The sequence below is a fragment of the Amblyraja radiata genome, chromosome 21 (genome assembly GCF_010909765.2).
Source record: "Amblyraja radiata isolate CabotCenter1 chromosome 21, sAmbRad1.1.pri, whole genome shotgun sequence".
In the NCBI taxonomy this organism is placed as follows: Eukaryota; Metazoa; Chordata; class Chondrichthyes; order Rajiformes; family Rajidae; genus Amblyraja; species Amblyraja radiata.
The window spans coordinates 30,030,203-30,050,990 of record NC_045976.1 but is presented as its reverse complement, the minus strand read 5'-3'; the positions used below and the strand labels follow the sequence as shown (position 1 = coordinate 30,050,990).

Sequence of the window (20,788 nt, the reverse complement as noted above, 5' to 3'; positions counted from 1 at the left end):
CCCTCACCTCACTCCACCCACAGATTCTTCCCGTTTACACTCAATACCAGGTAGAGCAGAGATCGAGAATCACAGGGTTTAATGAACGAAGAAGAACGATGAACGAAGCATGCATCTCCTTTGGGAGATGCAATCACCAACCCATAGTCCTCAGAGGACAAGCAAGGAACTCCCAGCAATGGTGCAAGCAGCATTATGTACCTGGTCAGCAAACAGCACCATGATGGTGTATCGCCCAGCAGCCGGGGGAGTGTACTTCACTGTGAAAGTGTCATTGTCATTCTTGATGATGTCAAAATCGATGTCAGCCTCAGCTGATCCCACAACCCCTGGCGCACACTTGATGCCAATGCTCACATCGCCTGTTGGAGAAGAGGTCACAGGTCAACCCAGCATTCACCCAAGCCTATATTATGGTTTGTAATATTGAGGACCATGCTGTACACATCTACAGTAATAGACCATATTTATCGGCTTCATCTCAGAATCAACAGCTTACAAGAGGTCTGGATCTAAAGAAAGGTCTCGACCCAAAAAGCCAGTCTGAAGAAAGTGCTTGACCAAAACGTCACCTATCCAGTTTCTCCAGAGATGCTTCGTGACTTGTTAGCACTTTGTGAGCTTTTGTATTAAACACCATCTGCAGTTCTTTGTTTCTATCCTCCATTACTTGTTCTTCAAATCCCCTTGCATTCCTTTGCCACACAAAGCATCCTATCCAGATGTATCACAGCTTGATTTGGCAACTACTCTGCTTAAAACCACAAATTGCAGAGTTGTGGATGCAGCCCAGTTCATTAAACAAACCAGCCTCAACCCACACCACCACATCAAAACAGACTCCAACCACAAGTCACATTGCCTAGGGAAAGCAGTCAACATAGAGGACCATTCACACTGCAACCACTCTCTCTGCTCTCCCCTCATTGGGCAGAAGAAGCAAAAGGAAGACCACATACCGCCAGATGAAAAGCTTCTTTCCCCACTATTATCAGATTCTTGATCTGACCCCTCATTTGATAGGCATAGATTCCTGACCTTCCAATCCACCTCACTGGAACCCCTTCACTTTTTTGTATATTGACACTTTCTCTGTAGCTGCAACACAACATTCTAACAGCTTCCTTTCTCATCCGCATTACCTGTTGTACTCGTGTGGAGAGCAATTTGTCCATAGTACACACAAAACAAGGTTTTTCACCGTTTCCCAGTAACCACAACAATAATTCAATTCAATTCAAGTCAATTCAATTTATTGTCATTTGGACCCCTTGAGGTCCAAACGAAATGCCGTTTCTGCAGCCATACATTACAAACAAATAGACCCAAGACACAACATATTTTACATAAACATCCATCACATTGCTGTGATGGAAGGCCAAACAAACTTCTCTCTCCACTGCACCCCCCCCCCCCGATGTCAGAGTCAAAGCCTATACCTAGCCTTCTTCCACGCTGCGACTGGCTCTGATACCTATGACTTAGCAATTTCTCCCCCAACCCTCCCCCCTCCCCCAAAAGTCAGCATTTGGTTTGTAGTTGTTGGGTTTATCCCGCTACTCTGAAAAACAACGGCAGGACCTGGGTGGAGGATACCCCAGGGACTCACCTTGACCAGCTTCACTGCAGTCCACTGTGAAGTAAGTGGGTTCATTGGCCTTTAGTCCAGTTTTTTCTACACCTGGTCCATACACCTTCACCTTCTGTGGATGGCACCCTTCACCCACAGATACCTGCGACACATGCAAAATGCAAATGTTACCACACAGCTAACTCGGGGCATAATCCACTGCAATGCAATGGCTAGAAAGTGAGAAGCACGGGACCAGTAGCAGAGTGTTTAAGAAATCAGTCCGTTGCAGACCCAGTATGCTCAATATGCAGTACCAAGCCCATCAGCATCTCTCCATCCCCACTATTTACCTCCCTTTGTGTTGCTTATTGATTCATCATTCCCCTTCGTACCCATCACTATCACACAGGCCCATCCCATTCCCTCTCCTGCTCGTCACTGCACCCACCAATTTTCATCTTACTGGCCCAACCCCACTGATTTAATTGACTATCATCACCCATGTGTACATCAAAACCAGTCACCTGGTTTCTGGATCTTGCCTCCATCTCTATGGCCTCCCTTTGGTGCGATGGACCCTTCATACCGCCACCTGCCCCTGCACACCCTCCCTCTCCCCACTTACTCTGAAGGGACTGTTCGGGACATTGACCGAGCCCCAGCTGATGATGATCGTGTGTTTGATGGGCTTCTGTGGCACATACACGCAGATGAATGTGTTGTCCCGGTTATCTTTGATCTGGATGTCGATAGGAACACCCTCTGCATCCTTGAGAGAAACAAACAGAAATCATGGCAAGCTATTGCTGAGAATCCTAAAACACTCCAGTAAAAACTCATGAAACCTATTCAAATAGAAAATTCCCACTACTTCTCCAACATGCTGACACCTGCTTCAGTTTGTAGATATTGATCAGCAAGTTCACTCCCACATCTCTGCCCACCTCCCCGAACCCCACTGGCATTCACCAAGACTTCATGTCATTACCTGTGCATAGATCTTGAGTTCACCCTTGCCGGCTGCCCGAGTATCAATAGTAAACTCAGCCGGTTTGTTCACAATGCAGCCAGTTGGTTCCAGACCCGGTCCAAAAGCCTTTACCTGAGAGCAAGATTGGCAAAACATTATTAACAGTTACGTCACCCACCAAAAAGCCATGTTAAAAAAAGAAAACAGGAACAACTCCACATGGTTAAAGAGACTACAGATGCTGGAATCTGGAGCAAAATAAAACACTCATCAGGATGCATCCGGAAGGAAGTGGATAGTTGACAGGACGCATGTTCTTGATCCTAAATGCTAACTATCCTTTGGTCTCCATGGATGCTGCTTAACCCCAAGTTCCTCCAGCAGTTTGTATTTTGCAACCATGTGTTTTGTCAGCTAGATGTGGTATTCTCATTCAATAAGTATTCAAACTAAGGAATACACCTCTAACTTTCACCTTTAAGTCCTGAGCACATTATCCATGTTGACAATTCAGTGCCCAGCTGAGGACCTACAAGTGCAAGTGCAGGGAATTGTAGCACACAACCTACAGTTAACTCTATACAACAAGGCCCTGTTGGTCATCTTGGGTGAAGCATTATAATCTACTGCTGGCAGATGACACAGGGTCTCCAGGTTTGAGGTTATGCTCTTACACGACGCACCCAGATTGGCAGATATTTCTCTTCACTTTTTGTGCAAAATTTTACCAAATCCAATCTTCTCATTCTAGTTTATGCAAATTCCCCTCTTGAATTTAACGGTGGTCATGTTAGTGGGTTGTGTGCACTCGTCCACAGCCAACAGGTTGAGATTTATTATCCCAAAATATTTCACACTCATTTTTTTGAATTGTTTGTAAACTTCAAAACGTGCTCCCTGCACCAAATTCCAAAGTCTCAAGAGAGTAATCACACCAGCGACCCAGTCGATCCCCAGGCCCCTGCCCATGCCACACATTTGTTCTACACTCACCTTCTCTGGGAAGCTTTCATTGTTTGCCGGCAGGATGTGAGCCATGAAAGGACTATCTTTAATATCTTCATCATCACAAATCACATGCACTGCATAATCACCAGGCTCAGTGGGCCAGTATCTCACATCACATGACCCATCCCCTTTATCATCACACTCGATCTTGGCCTGCGAGGGACCTTCAATGGAGAAACCTGGACAAAGAAAGATACAACCAATCGTTCTCAGAGATAAGAGGCCACAAGCCGTTAGACATTCACACAAACAAGACACGCACGCCAAGACAGGCAAGGCACAGAAAACTCATCCTGATGTATTTCCAAGTCTCATTATTGCACTCAATTGAATGCGGATCGAACAGGGAGGAAATGCAGCAAATACATTGGTTTCAAACCAGTGTTGACCTTAAAAGGGAAGCCTCTCCAGTATCTCAGGAAGCGACAACACTTACCTAAAGTCCCAACTTCAGTCCCAATGGCCTCCACTACAAAATCTGCTGACTTGCCCACAACGCCAGTCTCCAGTCCGGGTCCCCAGGCTCGTACCTTCTGGGCACCAGCTTCAGGTCCAATCTGCACCTCGAAGGGGCTGGAGGGCAACACATAGATCAGTGAACACACACCCAAAACAACATCTCCTGATACTGCATATTCAATTAGCATTGGTACAAAAGATTCCTGAAATTACACTGAAAGCAAACATGGAATCTCGCCTAGTGTTATGCCGAACATTTATTTGTGTGTCAAATACTTTGAAACTGAAAGATTGACTCGGGGTCCCAGAGGAAGACAGACAAACAGAGATGGAGCCAGGGATGGGGAGAGGCCTTTCTGTGGACGTTAAGCAAAAATGTAACACTGTTCATTAGATGTCCGAATTGAATTAACCACATGTTTGGTTAAGTGTGACTCACCTTCTTGGAATAGCATAACCGCCCCAGGTGATGGTCACCACATATTTGCCTCCAATCATCGGGTGATATTCACATTCATAGATACCCTCGCCAATGTCACGAACCTTCACGGGTTCCTCTGTGCCTTCTGGAAAGAAAGAAACGAGACCAGTGAGAGACTTTGGCCAATTGCTGCATTGCCCACAGGTGTCCCAATTCTTCTGCCTCAGCCCTGGTGCAATGCAAATCATTCACCAGGACAGTGACTCGGCATACAGTCAAAGGACAAAAGCAAAATGCACAGGGGAGGTGTGGAGCAAAATAAAGAGAATGTCCACAGCAGACTGGAACCAACCCAAAGTTCAAACAGGGAACACTTATTCCATCACTTGCCACACACCCTCATCCCCCAACCACCTTCTTCCATACACATGCCAGCCAGGATAGGCACATCTCCACCACCAAAGAATACAATGGCCCTGAAGTTCCAATGTCCAAAAAGCCTGCTAAGATGCACAGTCCCTACAAGCCAACTTACTGGGTCCTTTGATGACAACCTTCAGTTCCCCCGTGCCAGCTCCTTTGGTGAAGACTTTGAAGTCGGTCACTTCCTTGACTCGCACCCCTTTGGGCTGCAGGCCTCTCCCCGAGGCTCGACACGCATTGGGATTGCATGCTGGAAGAAACACGCGGGTCAGGTTAATGTCAACCCATCAAATGCACAGGATGCCCACCCAGAGCCGACAGTCCACAGTCACATCACAGTAACCACATCTACCAGCATTCCAGATACAGGAGGAATCAAACCACCTGCTGGCTCAGCAAGCGAATAAACCAGCCGTGTGCGCTCCAAGACTGTCCCTCAGACTACACACACTAATCTCAGAGGGATATCAAGTACCCAGAACACTGGTAATACTAGTCAGCAAGGATTGCCACTCATGATCAATGGACCAGGAGAGAGAGAGAGAGAGAGGGGGCCTGACCTCTCCACGTACAGATGGCAAAGCACCTACCTGTCTGCAAAAGGAAAGCTATGTGCAGCGGCCAGAACCGAGCAAGATTTTAATCACGTCTCGATCAAACAAAAAGAGCAACCATAAACAGTGGGAGGAAAATAAATTTTGGAAAAGTATACCCAAAGTTAACCAGTAATCCACAACCCATTCCACTCAAGGCCTGGCAGGAGCAGAGCCATTCCAGCAGAACACGGCAGCCAACGTGCCCACCTACAACCACAGCACAGCAGCTGATGACCAAGTTAGTAACGACCAGGAACAGGCAGCACTAACCACCCTCTGAGGACTTGCACTGACTCAGAGCCAGTGACATCCAGGGCCTGAACTGGCCTCGGAGCCAGTACCCTCATGCACAGAGCAGGCAAAACCACCATCCCCCAAGCAGCCCCTTGGACAGACACGGTGTTTACAGATATCATGACCACTCATACAGACAAACCCAACCAGCGTCCCCTTGTACAGACACAAGCAGAGGCAGCCCCTCAGTTCAGGCCAATACTAACGTGCTCGTTTGGGTTTGGGAGGAGGGGGCGGCGCTTTCTTCGCCTTGTCTGCCGGCGGGGTGCGGATGGACTGAGGAACGATCATAATTGGAACTGGTGCAGCAGCCTGGGCCAGAGGGGGGGATCCTGAGGTCAGTCCGAGCACAGAGTAAGAGCATCATGAGGAAGAGAAGGAGGTAAAAAGGTGTGAATGGCAAAATCCAGGCTCGTTCCTGCAGTACAGTGGGATGTGGCAACACAGAGCTCCCTCCAAGCTGACAAATCCGCTAAACAGTCCCATTCTCAGTGGCCCAAACGCCACCCAATCTGAGTTTTACTGCAACACCTTCACAGCCCTGGCTCTCAAATCACCACCATGGCCTCAACCTCCAAATGTCCACCAACACAGTGGACCCAGCTCCAGGCAACCATGGTCCAAGCATTCTTGCAGCTTCACTATTGTCCCATGCGAAACAGCCCAAACCTAACTTTCCTTATTAAACAGCCATTCGCGTGCTAATTCAACAACTACGCACTAGCCATTTCTAACTTTCAGGACCATCACGTTTTGTTAATCTTGTGTCCCCCAACAACCAGGGGAGCATCTGCAAAGGTTTGATTTAAAAATGAGAGCCAGAGAAAGTAAGATCAACCACTCAGACCAGATTGTCAGATTCTTCTATCTTTCCAAAACCCACAATGAAGACAAGTTATTCCACAAAACAAAGGTGGTTTTATTTTCCTCAATATACACGAGTAAATTGATAACAGCTTCCCAATGAGATGCATCTGTTCATCACTAAAGTAATTTGTTGGCTGTTCTTGGCAGGCTTCATCGGACAAGACAACAGTCCAAGTTAACTGGTCAACTCTTAGAGAATAAAAACAAATGCTCTCTCATTCTGCAGTCCTCAACCTTGCCCAAATGCCAAGTGCTTAATAGGTAATGTCTGGAAATAAAACTAGTCAATTGACAGGGAAGCAGGCAGCATTTTCACATCTGTTTAGCCAAATCTCCAGCCAGGCACAAGTAATTAATGAACTCCAGCCCCACCACCTCCGCAATCATTTAATGAATGTTGACATGACTAGGAAATTAACACCTTATAAACTGAATCTGTATGGATAGCAAAGCAAAATTCCTCCCCAGAATATATTTGTGTATATATTTATATTATGGTATATGGACACACTGATCTGTTTTGTAGTAAATGCCTACTATGTTCTGTGTGCTGAAGCAAAGCAAGAATTTCATTGTCTTATCAGGGACACATGACAATAAACTCACTTGAACACTTGAACTTGAATTATATCTTAAATCATTTGGCTTGGTAACAGTGCTGAAGAATCATGCAATTAGGGTCTAACCATAGAAACAAAATTGATACCACAGGATCAGATCACCAATGGAACATTTCAATTAAATTATTGAACTGAAGAGTCATCGTCCAGGACAACAACACTGCCTATTCCTAGTCATATAATAACTTCAGGTTCCACACTAGAAATCACCCTCATTCCCGAGAAAATAAAATGTTTGACAGCACTGTTAGAAAACCAGCGCTCTCATCAGGTATTCTGGTTGATATTTTAACTCCCTCAGCTTCGTATACGAAAGATATTAGTTATGCTGTGCACAATTGGCGACCGTGACTCTTTTTGAAATAGTGACTTCATTTGTTGCAAAACATTTGAGCACCTCAGGGTTATGAAGGGGGCTTTAGAAATGAAGGTTTTGGGTTGGGTTTTTTTTTGTTTTTTAACACACAAGTGCATACACAGACAGCTTGTGAGAGTTGTTGCGTAGACCCACACGATCCATTCAAAAGATGATCTTTTCGCAAAAGAGAAATAATAAATACACAATTAATGGTATTTCTGACATTAATACAAGGATCAAATCCAATGTCACAGTTTTCAAAACGTCAGCCTTCAATTGCTCCCATCCTCCCTCACAGCCCACCTGCGCTCCTGATTTCTCGCTACTTTCACAAATCCTACAATTCATAAACTCCATCATGCCCAGGATACAAACCCCCTCCAACAAAAACTCACTCTCCCTGCCTCACCTCAGAGCATTATTCTCACTCCCCTCTGTTCTCAAACATTCACACTCCTTCACTCTCCCTGCATTATGTTACCACATCTCTTAACCTCTCCTTTGGTTTCTTACCCCATCTGTCACCCTTTGCTTGCTCGTCTCTTAGGGAGATAGGGGATGAATGAAAGGCAAAGGTTTCTTACACAAAGAGCCCACGTAGTGTTTGGACCATACCTTCAGAGATGTTCACAGTGAAGGGGCTTTTGGGTATTGGTGTTCCAGCAAAAGTAACATGGACGGTGTGAGGACCTTCAAGCAGAGGTCTGTATGTACAGCGGAGAACATTGTCTCCTTTATCCTCCAGAATCACCTCCACCGTATCCCTCCGTCCCTGGGGATCAACAATGACCACTCCAACATCTCCTGACCCAGCACCTGAAGGGGGGGAAAAGAGCCGTCATCAGTACAGTGACAGCAACAGCACACTGGCATCCCTACAGAGAAAGGAATTCATCCTTCACTCCAAGTCTACATTAATATGCAATGCAATCAGTGGAGGTTGCCTAGATACATCTGGTCATTCAACACAACCCCTCTCCAGCCTCCATACTAAACACAAGAACACAACACCCTGGTGAAGCAGTACAGATCTCTGCAGAATTAAGGGAGGCTTTAGAAGAGAAGTACAGATCCAAGAACTGGGCCAGAGGTCTCTTTGTTTGCAACATCACTTTGCATTTATTCTAAAATGTTGGTTTTAAATTTACTTTCAGATGTCATTTAATTGACTGTCTTCATTCTGAATAAAAACTTCAAATGTTGTCTGAGAAATTCCAAAGATTGCCACCCCACCTCTCCTAAGCTACAAACCTCTCTTCCCTCCCACCTCACCACGATTTCCAGTGGAGATCCACACATCACTTTGTTCCTCACCTGCCCTGTAAATGTCAAAGTACGTTGGCTTGTTGGCCACATTCCCATTCAGCTCCAGACCAGGACCTTGAGCAGTCACCTTGTTGGCATCACCCAGAGCCATACCAATCTGGACTTTGAAAGGGCTTTTGTCAATTTGCTGTCCAGCAAATAAAACTGTTACCTGGAAGCAAGCACAAAGGTAACAGTATTAAAGAAGAAAAAAAATTGACTGCTGTATACCAGTGGCTCCAATCTCCCCCCACAACCCATCAAATTCTCCACATAGCCATGTGCACCATTTTCATGCAGTGCACAAATCAGTGAATGCAATCAGACTCGAGTGGTTGTGTCGTCAGGTCTGGAAGATTATGTGACAATTTGATAGAGCTTGTGATAATTCAGGAAGTCAGCGAGGTATTGGGAAACTATTTCCTCCAATTTGGTGGGAAGAGGAAATGTGTAAACAAACCTGCAAACCCTCCCAGCAAACTACAAAACAAAAACATTTGGATTCTGGGTGCAAAATAGATCTTCAAAGACAAGATTGATAGTTTCCCATCCCCTAGTTATAATCTAAGAACAGGGAGCAGCAATGAGATGCAGATCAACCATTCGAGCAACAGAACCATTTCCTTAGGAACCCATGACAAAGGGTGAGGGCCAATCGCAGTGCTCATTTCATCGAATAGCTTCTGACATGTCGTTCCCACACAGTCCCATTTGGTAATGAACACATGGAAGGAATACCAGATCTACGGGTCAATGCACAAGCAAACCGACGAATGGTGCATTTTACACACAGTACAAAATGATGGGACCTGTGAAGATGGAGCCATAGCTCATTCTGACTGACCTGAAGTATTTGGAATGATCAAAGACTTACCTTATGTAGGCCAGCAACTTTGGGTATGTAGGAAACGGAGTATGTGCGGTTCTTGTCATTGTTTGCAGTCACACGTGCCTATACAAAGAAAACAAAATAATCACTCTATACTGCAACTGGTTACTCCCACACCAGCCCATTGGACAAAACAGACAGCAGAAAATTCAGCTCGCACTAGAAGTACATACATTATAATTCTAACCCAATGATGCTTGCTCCCTCTGGAACACACCAGTCTGAATCAATGGTGCTCAAGTGGAGATGGCTCCAGGTTCTAGATGTAAATATCACCAGCAATCTATCCTAGTCCAACCACATGAATGGTATGGATAGGAAAGCACACCAAAACCTCGACTTACTCAGAAAAATAAAGAAATTCAGCAACCTCCGAATGACTCATCAATTTCTACAAAGACGCCATAGAAAATATCGTATCGGGATTATGACAACTGATTTGCCAAGCCCAGAAGAAATTGCAGAGAGTTACAAATGCAAATTCATGAACAGCTTCTTCCCCACTGTGATCACATGGGAGGGCTACTTGAATGGGCCTCCCATGTGCTCGGGATAAATTCCAGACTTTCCAATCCACATCATTGCAACCCATGCATTTGTAAAACCTGTACTTTCTATGTAGCTACCACACTGTATTCTGCCCTTTTTCACTACCTGATGTACTCGTGTATGGTATGATTTGCCTGGACACCACTTTCTTGGATTGGATTCCTTGGATTTCTCTACCTTGGTACATGTAGCAATAATAAGTGTGCCACGAGTAGAGATGAGCATTAAATGATGATCTTCTAAACAATATTTACATGCTGGAACTAATAACAAAGAATGCATGGCCCATTACCACACACTCAGTACCTCTTCAGTGTGGCCTTCAGGATCCTCCACAAATACCAGGACCTCTCCAAGACCAGCATTGATCGTCTCAACAGTGAACTCTGCTGGCTTTAGGACTACATTACCCTGTGGCTCGATACCTAGAAGCAAACACAAGAGACATTTAAATATATCACAATAGCTTTGCTACCAGGTCAAAGGACATCATCATCCCTCAAGATATTCACAAAGTGTTGGAGTAACTCAGCAGGTCAGGCAGCATCTCTGGAGAAAAAGGATGGGTGACGTTTCAAGTCGTGACCCTTCTTCAGACTGGATGACTCATCATCCCTCAAACCAGGTTTAAGGCCATGGTCAAGCTGACACACCAGTAAGCATTACCCCAGGTCAAAGAGCTTCAACAGAACCATCATCATCAGCTGCTCATTAACCTAGCTGATAGGACAGACAGCGGACAGAAAATTATCCCTTATTCTAGGTTAAAGAGGGTATTCTCAGACTAAGGCCACATCTTATCCTTGGAAACATGATATGTACTGGATAATATGTACTGGATAGTCAGTGGGCCAAGGTTTGGGCAACACATGAAGGGATTGTCCTTACCTGGCCCGTAAGCTCGAGCTTTCTTGGGGTTGAGTTTTGTCCTGAGGGGAGCACCAGGCTTGAGCTTGGCCTTTGGGAACTGGGAGAGGTAGGTCATCACCGAGTGCTCATCTACGTTGGGATCCACAATCTCCTCAGGGGCAATCACCTGCAGAGTGGACAAAGGAGGTCAGGGGTGAGCGCTGGGAAAGGGTTAAATGTGAGACACACATGGAAAGCAAGGACGAGGATAAATGTGAGGATCTGAGTAAGCATCAGCGAGGTCGGGATCCCAAGAGCTCGTGCACAGTGGAGCCTAGCGTTGATTGAGAAAAGAGGACGAGATTCCAAGGACATTATTTCACCAGATCCTGTTGTTTCTGTGCAAATGATGGGGGATGACAATGTAGACACTCACCTGAGGAACCCCCAGCCAATCATCAGCTTGTTGCATGGCCTCACGGGCATTCCCCACGGGTTGATTTGGGTCCCAGTCCTGCCAGTCAGGGCACAGACCTGTGGGCGTAATGAACACCTTTCAAACAAAGGGACAATGAAGTATGGAATCCCTGCATCAGGCAGGGAGAAAACACACGCATACAAAAAAACTCTACAAAAGCATTTGCTCGGCTTAGCTTTATAATTGTTCAGGAACTCTAATGCAGAACAACTTTGGACCGGAAACTTGGAAGCTGCAGTTAACAGTGAGCTTTTATTGAAGTCGATCACTTGTAGATTCATTGATCAGCAATCGCCCCAACTACAGAGTGCATGCTCAATCAGCGCCCATGCTCCTGTTCATGCCTAATCATATAGCAGGATCTGAGACTGTGCCAGCCCTGCTCACATCTGGTTCTGTTTAGCTTTAATTGTATACAGCTCTGTTAAGCATTTCCAACATTGCCAATTCAGCATTTTCAAATCCACCCCTGTGCTTTGTAAAGTCTTGGTGTGCCCCTCTCCTCAACCAGCACCACGATCACAGCACTGCTACCGTCACACAGACGGTGAGGGACACCTTCAGCAACTGGTTCATTCTGGAAATAGTGACCCCTGTGATAACCCCATGGCCCTATTGATACTGTCAATTTTGCCAGCTACCTCAAACATGTAATACAACCATCCCTCCACTCAAAACAAACCTTGCAGCAATTCACTCAGGTTTAAACCCAATCCTTCTCCTTCCCCTCTCATTTATCCCACTGCACTCTCCCTCACTGCCGAGCTCTTACCTGGTGCACAGTTGTCCACCAATGCACCCAGTGCCTTGCCGTCCTGCCAATCCCGGTGAAAGTTGGTGATAGGCAGCTGTGGGATCTTGTTCTGGATCCATCCCAACAATCTCTGCTTGGGAGTCTGCTTCTTAATGTCTTCTTCATCCTCATCCTCCCACATAGGCATGGAGATGGAGTAATGGAGGATAAGGGTCCAGATCAGTCCCAAGATAAGCTTCAGGTTCCCATCCACAATAGCCTTACTATCTGCGAATTACAAACCAGGCCTTGGGTTAGAACCCAACAGTGAAGCATTCAGTCAGCATGACAGTAATAATCCTTCATGAGGCAGAGACACAAGGCAGGGAGAGACAGATGGGAACTTACGAATGGGCTGACGGTCAAATAAAATAGGACCTCAAGGAAAGCATTCGGAAAGATCTGCAAAAAGAGTGACTAGCCAATTAAAATCCCAGCCCAGAACCTCTACAGTCCGTGGCTTGCCAAGTGTATGTAGGATCAGCATTTGGAGTGTTGATGAGATGGCGGAAAGTGCGTTTTAGTCTGCAACTTACCAATAATGTTCCTGTCCACCAAACAAATATAATTCAAGATTTAATTCCCCAACGCCCATGCATGGCAGTGGTAGGGAAATGCTAGAATTTATTTTGAGGAAGTGGTAACAGGACACCTAGAAGATATTTTTTTTTCATTTTTTTTTTTCTTTTTTAATAATAATTTTTATTAGAAGCAATTGTACAAAAGATAAAACATTTGGCATCTAAAATTATACAATTATTGTACAGCTTCTTGCAAAATAATGGGTTATGGTTGCTTCTTGGAGGAGACATTTATCACAAAAAGGAGACACATTTGGGAAGATCTTATTCAATTTAGACTTTGAATAATAGAGTCTATGCAATATTTTAAAATTGTATTAGTGAGTTCCTAACATTAAGAGAACAGTAGTGTATATATAGAAGACACCTAGAAAATATTAACAGGATTGAACAGAGTCAACATGGATTTATGAAAGGGAATTCAGTTTTGTCAAATCTTTCAGAGTGCATTTTGAGAACTTAAATAATACAGGAGACAAAGAGAAACCAGTTGATGCTGTGTATTTAGACTTTCAGAAGGCTTTTATTAAAAGTTCACACTATTGTGGATAACATACCAGGATGCATCAAGGATTGGTGAATGGACAGAAAAAACAATTGATTGTTTGGTAATGCTGCAGGAATCGGTGTCTTTGCTCAGTTGAATCCACAATGAGGCAAAATCAAATACAAATCCAAGTTTACTAACAATAGAGAGTTTGGTAGCAGCGTGTGCCATCAGGCTTTCAGAGGATATGAAAAGATAAGGACATGGCGAAGGAAACGTGGGGAAAAAGATTCAGTTTGGTTGCTAAAAAAAAACATAGGAAGTGGGGTTTTTTTCCCAAATGGCAAGAAAGCCCAAAAGATCTTACAGGAATTACTGAAAATTAATATGTAGGAACAACAAGCAATAAAGTTGGCTAATGGCATGGTTTGGTGGGTTTGTTATGCAAAGCAGGATGAAGTAGACGGGCTCTGTACTCAAGTTTGGAAGAATGAAACGCGACCCATAAAATTCTCACGTGGTTTAACAACAGCGATGGAGTGTCTGGAAGCAGTGGTCAGTGTCAGAATAAAGGATCATCTGTTCAGGACAGACAAGAAATGTTGCCTCCCGGGAGGTCGAGTAAATCTTTGGAATTCTCTGCAAGAGGACTGTGGAAGGTCAACATATTCAAGGCAGAGATCAATATTTTTAGAACTTAAGGTAATTCAAGCCTTTTGGGCGAGTACAGGAAAGTAGCACCAAGGGAAAGGATCAGCCTTGATCTTAAGAAATGGCCGAGCAGCCAACTTATTCAGATCCTTGTGGCTCTCAATAATCGTGTATTATTCACAGGAAAATGACTGCATTGAAGGAAATCAAAAAGGAACTCTCTGGTCAGTGATTGTCCAAGGCTTGATCAAAACAAGTGCTGGAACCAGCCCCCACCATGAGTAATTCTCTCCCTGTGAGCCACAACTTCCCAGCTGTTGCAGAGATCACTCTCACTCATCTGGGAATTGCTGGCTGGGGCCACAGCCAGTGATATTTTCAGCAACGCTACAGTGTAACCAGGCAGCAGATCCTAAAGATTTCAGAGCTAGTGTTTCCTCCGCCTCTCAATGCAGAATTCAGAAGGATTTCCTCCAACACCGTACCCGGGGTTGGCAGGGATCCCAGTGAGCCCACAGCTGTCACAGAAAGGAGCACTGCTGTCAGAGATTCCACTCACGCTTAAAAAAAACCCCCCTAAAGTTCCAATGCACAGCCCTTATCCAGATCAGATCAGCCACAAACTTCCAACTCGCTGCATTCCTAACTAATCCCTCCTCACACTCCACTACGAGTGTGGCAAGCACCGGCTACCAACGAATGGGAGTGAGAGAGACACACAGCGAATGTACCAGTCTGCTGCATGCATTCTGCGTAGATAGAAGGTGATGTAAAGTCCAAACTATTTGTTCAGACACAAGCTGACACAGGAGCTCATCTGGCTTGACTGAAGATTCATTCATACGTTACCATGAAAGGATACAGACACACAAGAGTTACCTTTCCAAACAACTGAAACATTAGCAACACTTCCCCGCTGCACGGTGAATAACCCGCACCCTAAATTAACAGCGATTTCATTCTGTATGCAGGGCAAGAATAATTTGTTTAAACCATGTGCCTAGAGACAATGGACAACCCCTACCCTGAGGGAACACGGTATGTTACAGTTACACCATATAGCCGTTACCCTGAATAAACTGTGAATAACCCTTACCCTGTATAAACAGTAACTCCATACAGAGGGTTTGACTGTCAAAGGATGACAGTCCAGTGAGATTGTTAGTGATCTTTACCCTGAACAACAGTGACTGTATGGTTTGGACAAATCATACAATGCAGGCACTTTAGCCCTTCATGCTGCACCCGTGCTTTAAAAGAGCAGCCAATACGTCTCACAAACTCGCTCATTTCCCTCACACTGTATTTTTTTCCCCTTTCAACTGTTTACCCAATTCTTATCTGAAAGTTGCAGCTGGATTCATTTCCATACCTTTTCAGGCGGGGCAATTCAGATAACTTTCTGCACGGTGAAATGGAATACTTTATTGTCATATGTGACAAGGCACAGTGAAATTCTTTGCTTGCATACCCAAGGTATACAAAGAGTCGCCACATACGGTACTGACAAAGTTACAAAGTGCCCCTCCACTGGCTCATTTATTCTGCCCCCCCCCCCACCCACTCTGGGTCCTGCATGGTTCTTCCCCCCTCCCCAAGTGGTCCTCCCACGCCAGGTCCTCCCTTGTTCATTGTTCTTCCAATGGTGCAGCCAGTAGAGGTGCTGCCTTACAGCACCAAGGACCCAGGTTCGATCCTGACTATGGGTGTTTCTGAATGGAGTTTGTACATTCTCCCTGTGACAGTGGGGGTTTTCTTTGGGTGCTCCGTTTTCCTCCCACATCTCCAGAGACATGCAGGTTTGTAGGTCAATTGGCTTCTGTAAATTGCCACTAATGTGTAGAATAGAACTAATGTACGTGTGATCGTTGGTTGGCACAGATTCGGGAGACTCAAGAGCCTGTTTCCAGACTGTGTCTCTACACTATACTATATTCTACCCTGCCCCCGAAAAAGCCTTCCATGATTTAGAAAACCTGCATTAAATCTTCCTTAATCCTCTGCTCCAGTTCTCAGCTTTGATTCTTTCCATACAAGATTCCTCGTCATAGGAAAGTGTACTAAACCCCCTTTATACCCCTCATCAAACTCTGCCATCTAATAATGTGTGTAACACAACCCACTAATCCAGAGAGCATATATGTTTATTAAACTATAAATTTAAAAAAATCTAATATATTGCATTCCATGTATTATTTCCAAATAAAATTTATTATTATTATTATTATTATTATTATTATTACACAAACAAATTCCCCTCTCTCACATTTTACCTTTGATGAATATATATGCATTCAAAATTAAAGTTCCATAAAATGTGGTCATTTAGCTCATGAAATCTGTACTCCAAAACATACCACTTCAATGCATAAATATAATCTGCCCCACATGTATCCATTTCTAGTCTTTACTATTGATTACTTGGTGTTTTGTTGCATTTGCAAACTTTAAAATGATGAACTCTAGAGATGTCATCATTAAAGCGACTCTTATATTAACATCGATATCACCATTCTAGACTTCTCGATGCTCCAGAAAAACACTAATCAGGCTATACTGCTTTACTATTCACACTGCTGCCGTTTCTTCAGCTTTGCTCAGCAGTGGTTATTTTGTTGATTGCCTTTTGGAAAAAAAACCATATGCAAACCATACAACCCTCAATACTTCAAATTAGCCACAAAATCATTTCAACATGCAGGTAGACTGGGAAATTCAGGTTGGTACTGGACCCCACGAAAGGGAGTTTGTGGAGTGCCTCCGTGATGGATTGTTAGAGCAGCTTGTACTGGAGCCTACCAGGGAGAAGGCAATTCAGAAGTTAGTGTTATGTAATGGACAAGATTTGATAAAGGAACTTGAGGTTAAGGAGTCATTAGGAGGTAGTGACCATAATATGGTAAGTTTTAATCTACAATTTGAGAGGGAGAAGGGTAAATCAGAGGTGTCAGTATTACAGTTGAACAAAAGGGACTATGGAATCATGAGGGAAGAGCTGGCCAAAGTTGACTGGAAAGATACCCAGCAGGGGTGACAGTGGAACAACAATGGCAGGTATTTCTGGGAATAATACAGAAGGTGCAGGATCAGTTCATTCCAAAGAGGAAGAAAGATTCCAAAGGCAGTAAGGGGCGACCGTGGCTGACAAGGGAAGTCAGGGACAGTATACATATAAAAGAGAAAAAGTACAACGTAGCAAAGCTGAGCTGGAAGCGAGAGGATTGGGTAATGTTTAAAGAGCAACAGAAGATAACTAAAAAGGCAATACGGGGAGAAACGATGAGGTAAGCTAGCCAAGAATATAAAGGAGGATAGTAAAAGTTTCTTTAAGTATGTGAAGAGGAAAAAAATTAGTTTAGACAAAAGTTGGACCCTTGAAGACTGAAAAAGGTGAATTTATTATGGGGAACAAAGAAATGGCAGATGAGTTGAACAGGTACTTTGGATCCATCTTCACTAAGGAGGACACAAACAACTTTCCTGATGTACTAGTGGCCAGGGGATCTGGGGTGACGGAGGAACTAAAGGAAATCCACATTAGGTAGGAAATGGTGTTGGGTAGACTGATGGGACTGAAGGCTGATAAATCCCCAGGGCCTGATGGTCTGCATGCCAGGGTACTTAAGGAAGTGGCTCTAGAAATCGTGGACACATTGGTGGTAATTTTCCATTGTTCTATAGATTGAGGATCAGTTCCTGTGGATTGGAGGGTAGCTAATGTTATCCCATCTTTTAAGAAAGGCGGGAGAGAGAAAACAGGGAATTATAGACCAGCTAGCCTGACATCAGTGGGGGAAGATGCTGGAGTCAATTATAAAAAATGAAATAGCGATACATTTGGATAACAGTTGCAGGATCGGTCTGAGTTAGCATGGATTTATGAAGGTGAAAGCATGCTTGACTAATCATCTAGAATTTTTTGAGGGTGTAACTAGGAAAATGGACAAGGGAGAGCCAGTGGATGCAGTGTACCTGGACTTTCAGAAAGCATTTGATAAGGTCCCACATAGGAGATTAGTGGGCACATGGCATTGTGGGTAGAGTGCTGACATGGATAGAAAATTGGTTGGCAGACAGGTAATCAAAGAGTAGGGATTAATGGGGCCCCTTTCAGAATGGCAGGCAGTGACTAGTGGGGTACCGCAAGGCTGGGTGCTGGGACCGCAGCTATTTATAATATACATCAATGATTTAGATGATGGGATTCAAAGTAACATTAACAAATTTGCAGATGACACAAAGCTGTGTGGCAGTGTGAACTGTGAGGAGGATGCTATGAGAATGCAGGGTGACATGGACAGGTTGGGTGAGTGGGCAGATGCAGTTTAATGTGGATAAATGTGAGGTTATCCACTTTGGTAGCAAAAACAGGAAGGCAGATTATTATCTAAATGGTGTCAAGTTGGGAAAAGGGGAAGTACACAGGATCTGGGGGTCCTTGTTCATCAGTCAATGAAAGTAAGCATGCAGGTACAGCAGTCAGTGAAGAAAGCGAATGACATGTTGGCCTTCATAACAAGAGGAGTTGAGTATAAGAGCAAAGAGGTCCTTCTGCAGTTGTACGGGACCCTAGTGAGACCACACCTGGAGTATTGTGTACAGTTTTGGTCCCCTAATTTGAGGAAGGACATTCTTGCTATGGAGGGAGTACAGTGTAGATTCACGAGGTTAATCCCCAGGATAGCGGCACTATCATATGCTGAGAGAATGGAGCGACTGGGCTTGTATTCACTAGACGGATGAGAGGGCATCTTATTGAAACATATATGATTAAGGGTTTGGACACGCTAGAGGCAGGAAACATGTTCCCGATGTTCGAAAGAGCTGAGTAGATGAGGAAACACTTTTTCACACAGAGAGTTGTGAGTCTGGGGAATTCTCTGCCTCAGGGGGCGGTGGAAGCCAGTTCTCTGGATACTTTCAAGAGAGAGCTTGATAAGGCTCTTAAAGATAGCAGAGTCAGGGGATTTGGGGAGAAGGCAGGAACGGGGCACTGATTGTGGATGATCAGCCATGATCACATTGAATGGCGGTGCTGGCTCGAAGGGCCGAATGGCCTACTCCTGCACCTATTGTCTATAACGCATCTGCCTTCCATTCATTAACCCATAATTCTATTGCCAATCAGTTACATGCCAGATTATCCAAGGAGGTTCCACACCGCAGACATTAAACTCACTGGGTTGAACAAACAGCAACACAGCACATGGCCTTTAACCTGAAAATAATCAGATGGAAACACACGCTGACCCAGATTATTCTGGGTGGACCTTTCTTGACCAGCAGGGATGCAATGCATCACTATTGATGCCTGTGTTTTTAATCTGGTTCTGATTTCATGTGCTGTGTATCTGTTTGTTCAACCCAGTGAGTTTGACATCTGCAGTGTGGAACCTCCTCAAATAACTTTGGATCTAATTGAAAGTTGCCAATTGAAGTATGAACAAAGAAATGGAAGGTAAACATGTTAAAAATTGCTTGTAGTTCTGGAGAAACCCAAGGGTAAACATGTTAAAAATGGCTTGTAGTTCTGGAGAAACTCAAGGGTAAACATGTTAAAAATGAATCTGTGGCTAATTTACAGTAACAAGAGCATTGATGAGCTTGGCTTGGTTTGCATTTGTTTTCCGTGCTGCATGACAACGTCTATAATCCCATTAACCAGCCTATGTCCATAAAACTACCTAGGCAATGCAACAAGATATTTACCAACCCCAATAAAAATAAATTATGCTCCTTTTAATCTTTTTTTATTGATGAAATTTAATCTTTGTCCCTGGTTTTTAATCTCATCACCAAGGGAAATATGCTCTTCCTATTAACTCTCTTTTATAAACCACACTCAAGACCCCCTCCAGTCTTCTCAGCTCCAAATAAGTCAACCGTTGCATGTTCAATTTTATTTCATAGCAAAAATTACCCAGTCCGTGCAACTACTTCAAATCTCCTCTGTACCCTCTCCAGCACAACCATATAACCATATAACAATTACAGCACGGAAACAGGCCATCTCGACCCTTCTAGTCCGTGCCGAACACATAATCTCCCCTAGTCCCATATACCTGTGCTCAGACCATAACCCTCCATATAACCATATAACAATTACAGCACGGAAACAGGCCATCTCGACCCTTCTAGTCCGTGCTGAACACATAATCTCCCCTAGTCCCATATACCTGCGCTCAGACCATAACCCTCCATTCCTTTCCCATCCATATAACTATCCAATTTATATCCAATTTATATCCAAGCAGCTCCTTCCTGTAAATGTGGTGACCAGAACTGTATGCAGTATTCAGGTTGTGGTCTATCTTGTGTTGCATACAGTTTTGGCATCACCTCTCTGCTCTTAGATTCAGTCTTTGTTAATAAAAGAATCCCATATGGCTTTTTAACCACTACCTTGAAGTATCTGCAGCCATACTTCTCAATTTTCTCCTGTTTATTGGGAATTCTCTTCCCCTGCTCCAAATGCATTACCTCACTATCAAACTTCGTTGGCAATAACCAATTAACTAAACCATCTACATCTTTCCATTCTATTCCCCCTCCTTCTCTACCTTCCAAACCTACATTTAATCTCATATCCTCCTGACAAGATGGCTTCAAACCTCCCT

General features: G+C 44.2%; 1 protein-coding gene across 5 annotated transcripts in view; it reads right to left on the bottom strand.

Annotated features, from left to right (window-relative positions):
- Positions 1-20,788, bottom strand: part of flnc (filamin C) — a 62,270-nt gene that overhangs the window by 32,185 nt on the left and 9,297 nt on the right. For 3 of the 5 annotated variants that reach the window (XM_033039946.1, XM_033039945.1, XM_033039947.1), the window contains 16 exons: positions 12,432-12,680; positions 11,618-11,715; positions 11,221-11,368; positions 10,639-10,757; positions 9,769-9,846; positions 8,904-9,066; positions 8,205-8,405; positions 5,951-6,076; positions 4,967-5,104; positions 4,450-4,576; positions 3,988-4,124; positions 3,537-3,730; positions 2,562-2,675; positions 2,199-2,342; positions 1,610-1,733; positions 202-362 (listed from right to left, as the gene is read on the bottom strand). In XM_033039946.1, coding sequence (XP_032895837.1) covers positions 202-362; positions 1,610-1,733; positions 2,199-2,342; positions 2,562-2,675; positions 3,537-3,730; positions 3,988-4,124; positions 4,450-4,576; positions 4,967-5,104; positions 5,951-6,076; positions 8,205-8,405; positions 8,904-9,066; positions 9,769-9,846; positions 10,639-10,757; positions 11,221-11,368; positions 11,618-11,715; positions 12,432-12,680 — 2,321 coding nt within the window. The remainder of the gene's footprint in view (positions 1-201; positions 363-1,609; positions 1,734-2,198; positions 2,343-2,561; positions 2,676-3,536; positions 3,731-3,987; positions 4,125-4,449; positions 4,577-4,966; positions 5,105-5,950; positions 6,077-8,204; positions 8,406-8,903; positions 9,067-9,768; positions 9,847-10,638; positions 10,758-11,220; positions 11,369-11,617; positions 11,716-12,431; positions 12,681-20,788) is intronic. The other 2 variants (XM_033039948.1, XM_033039949.1) reach the window with 1 other exon arrangement.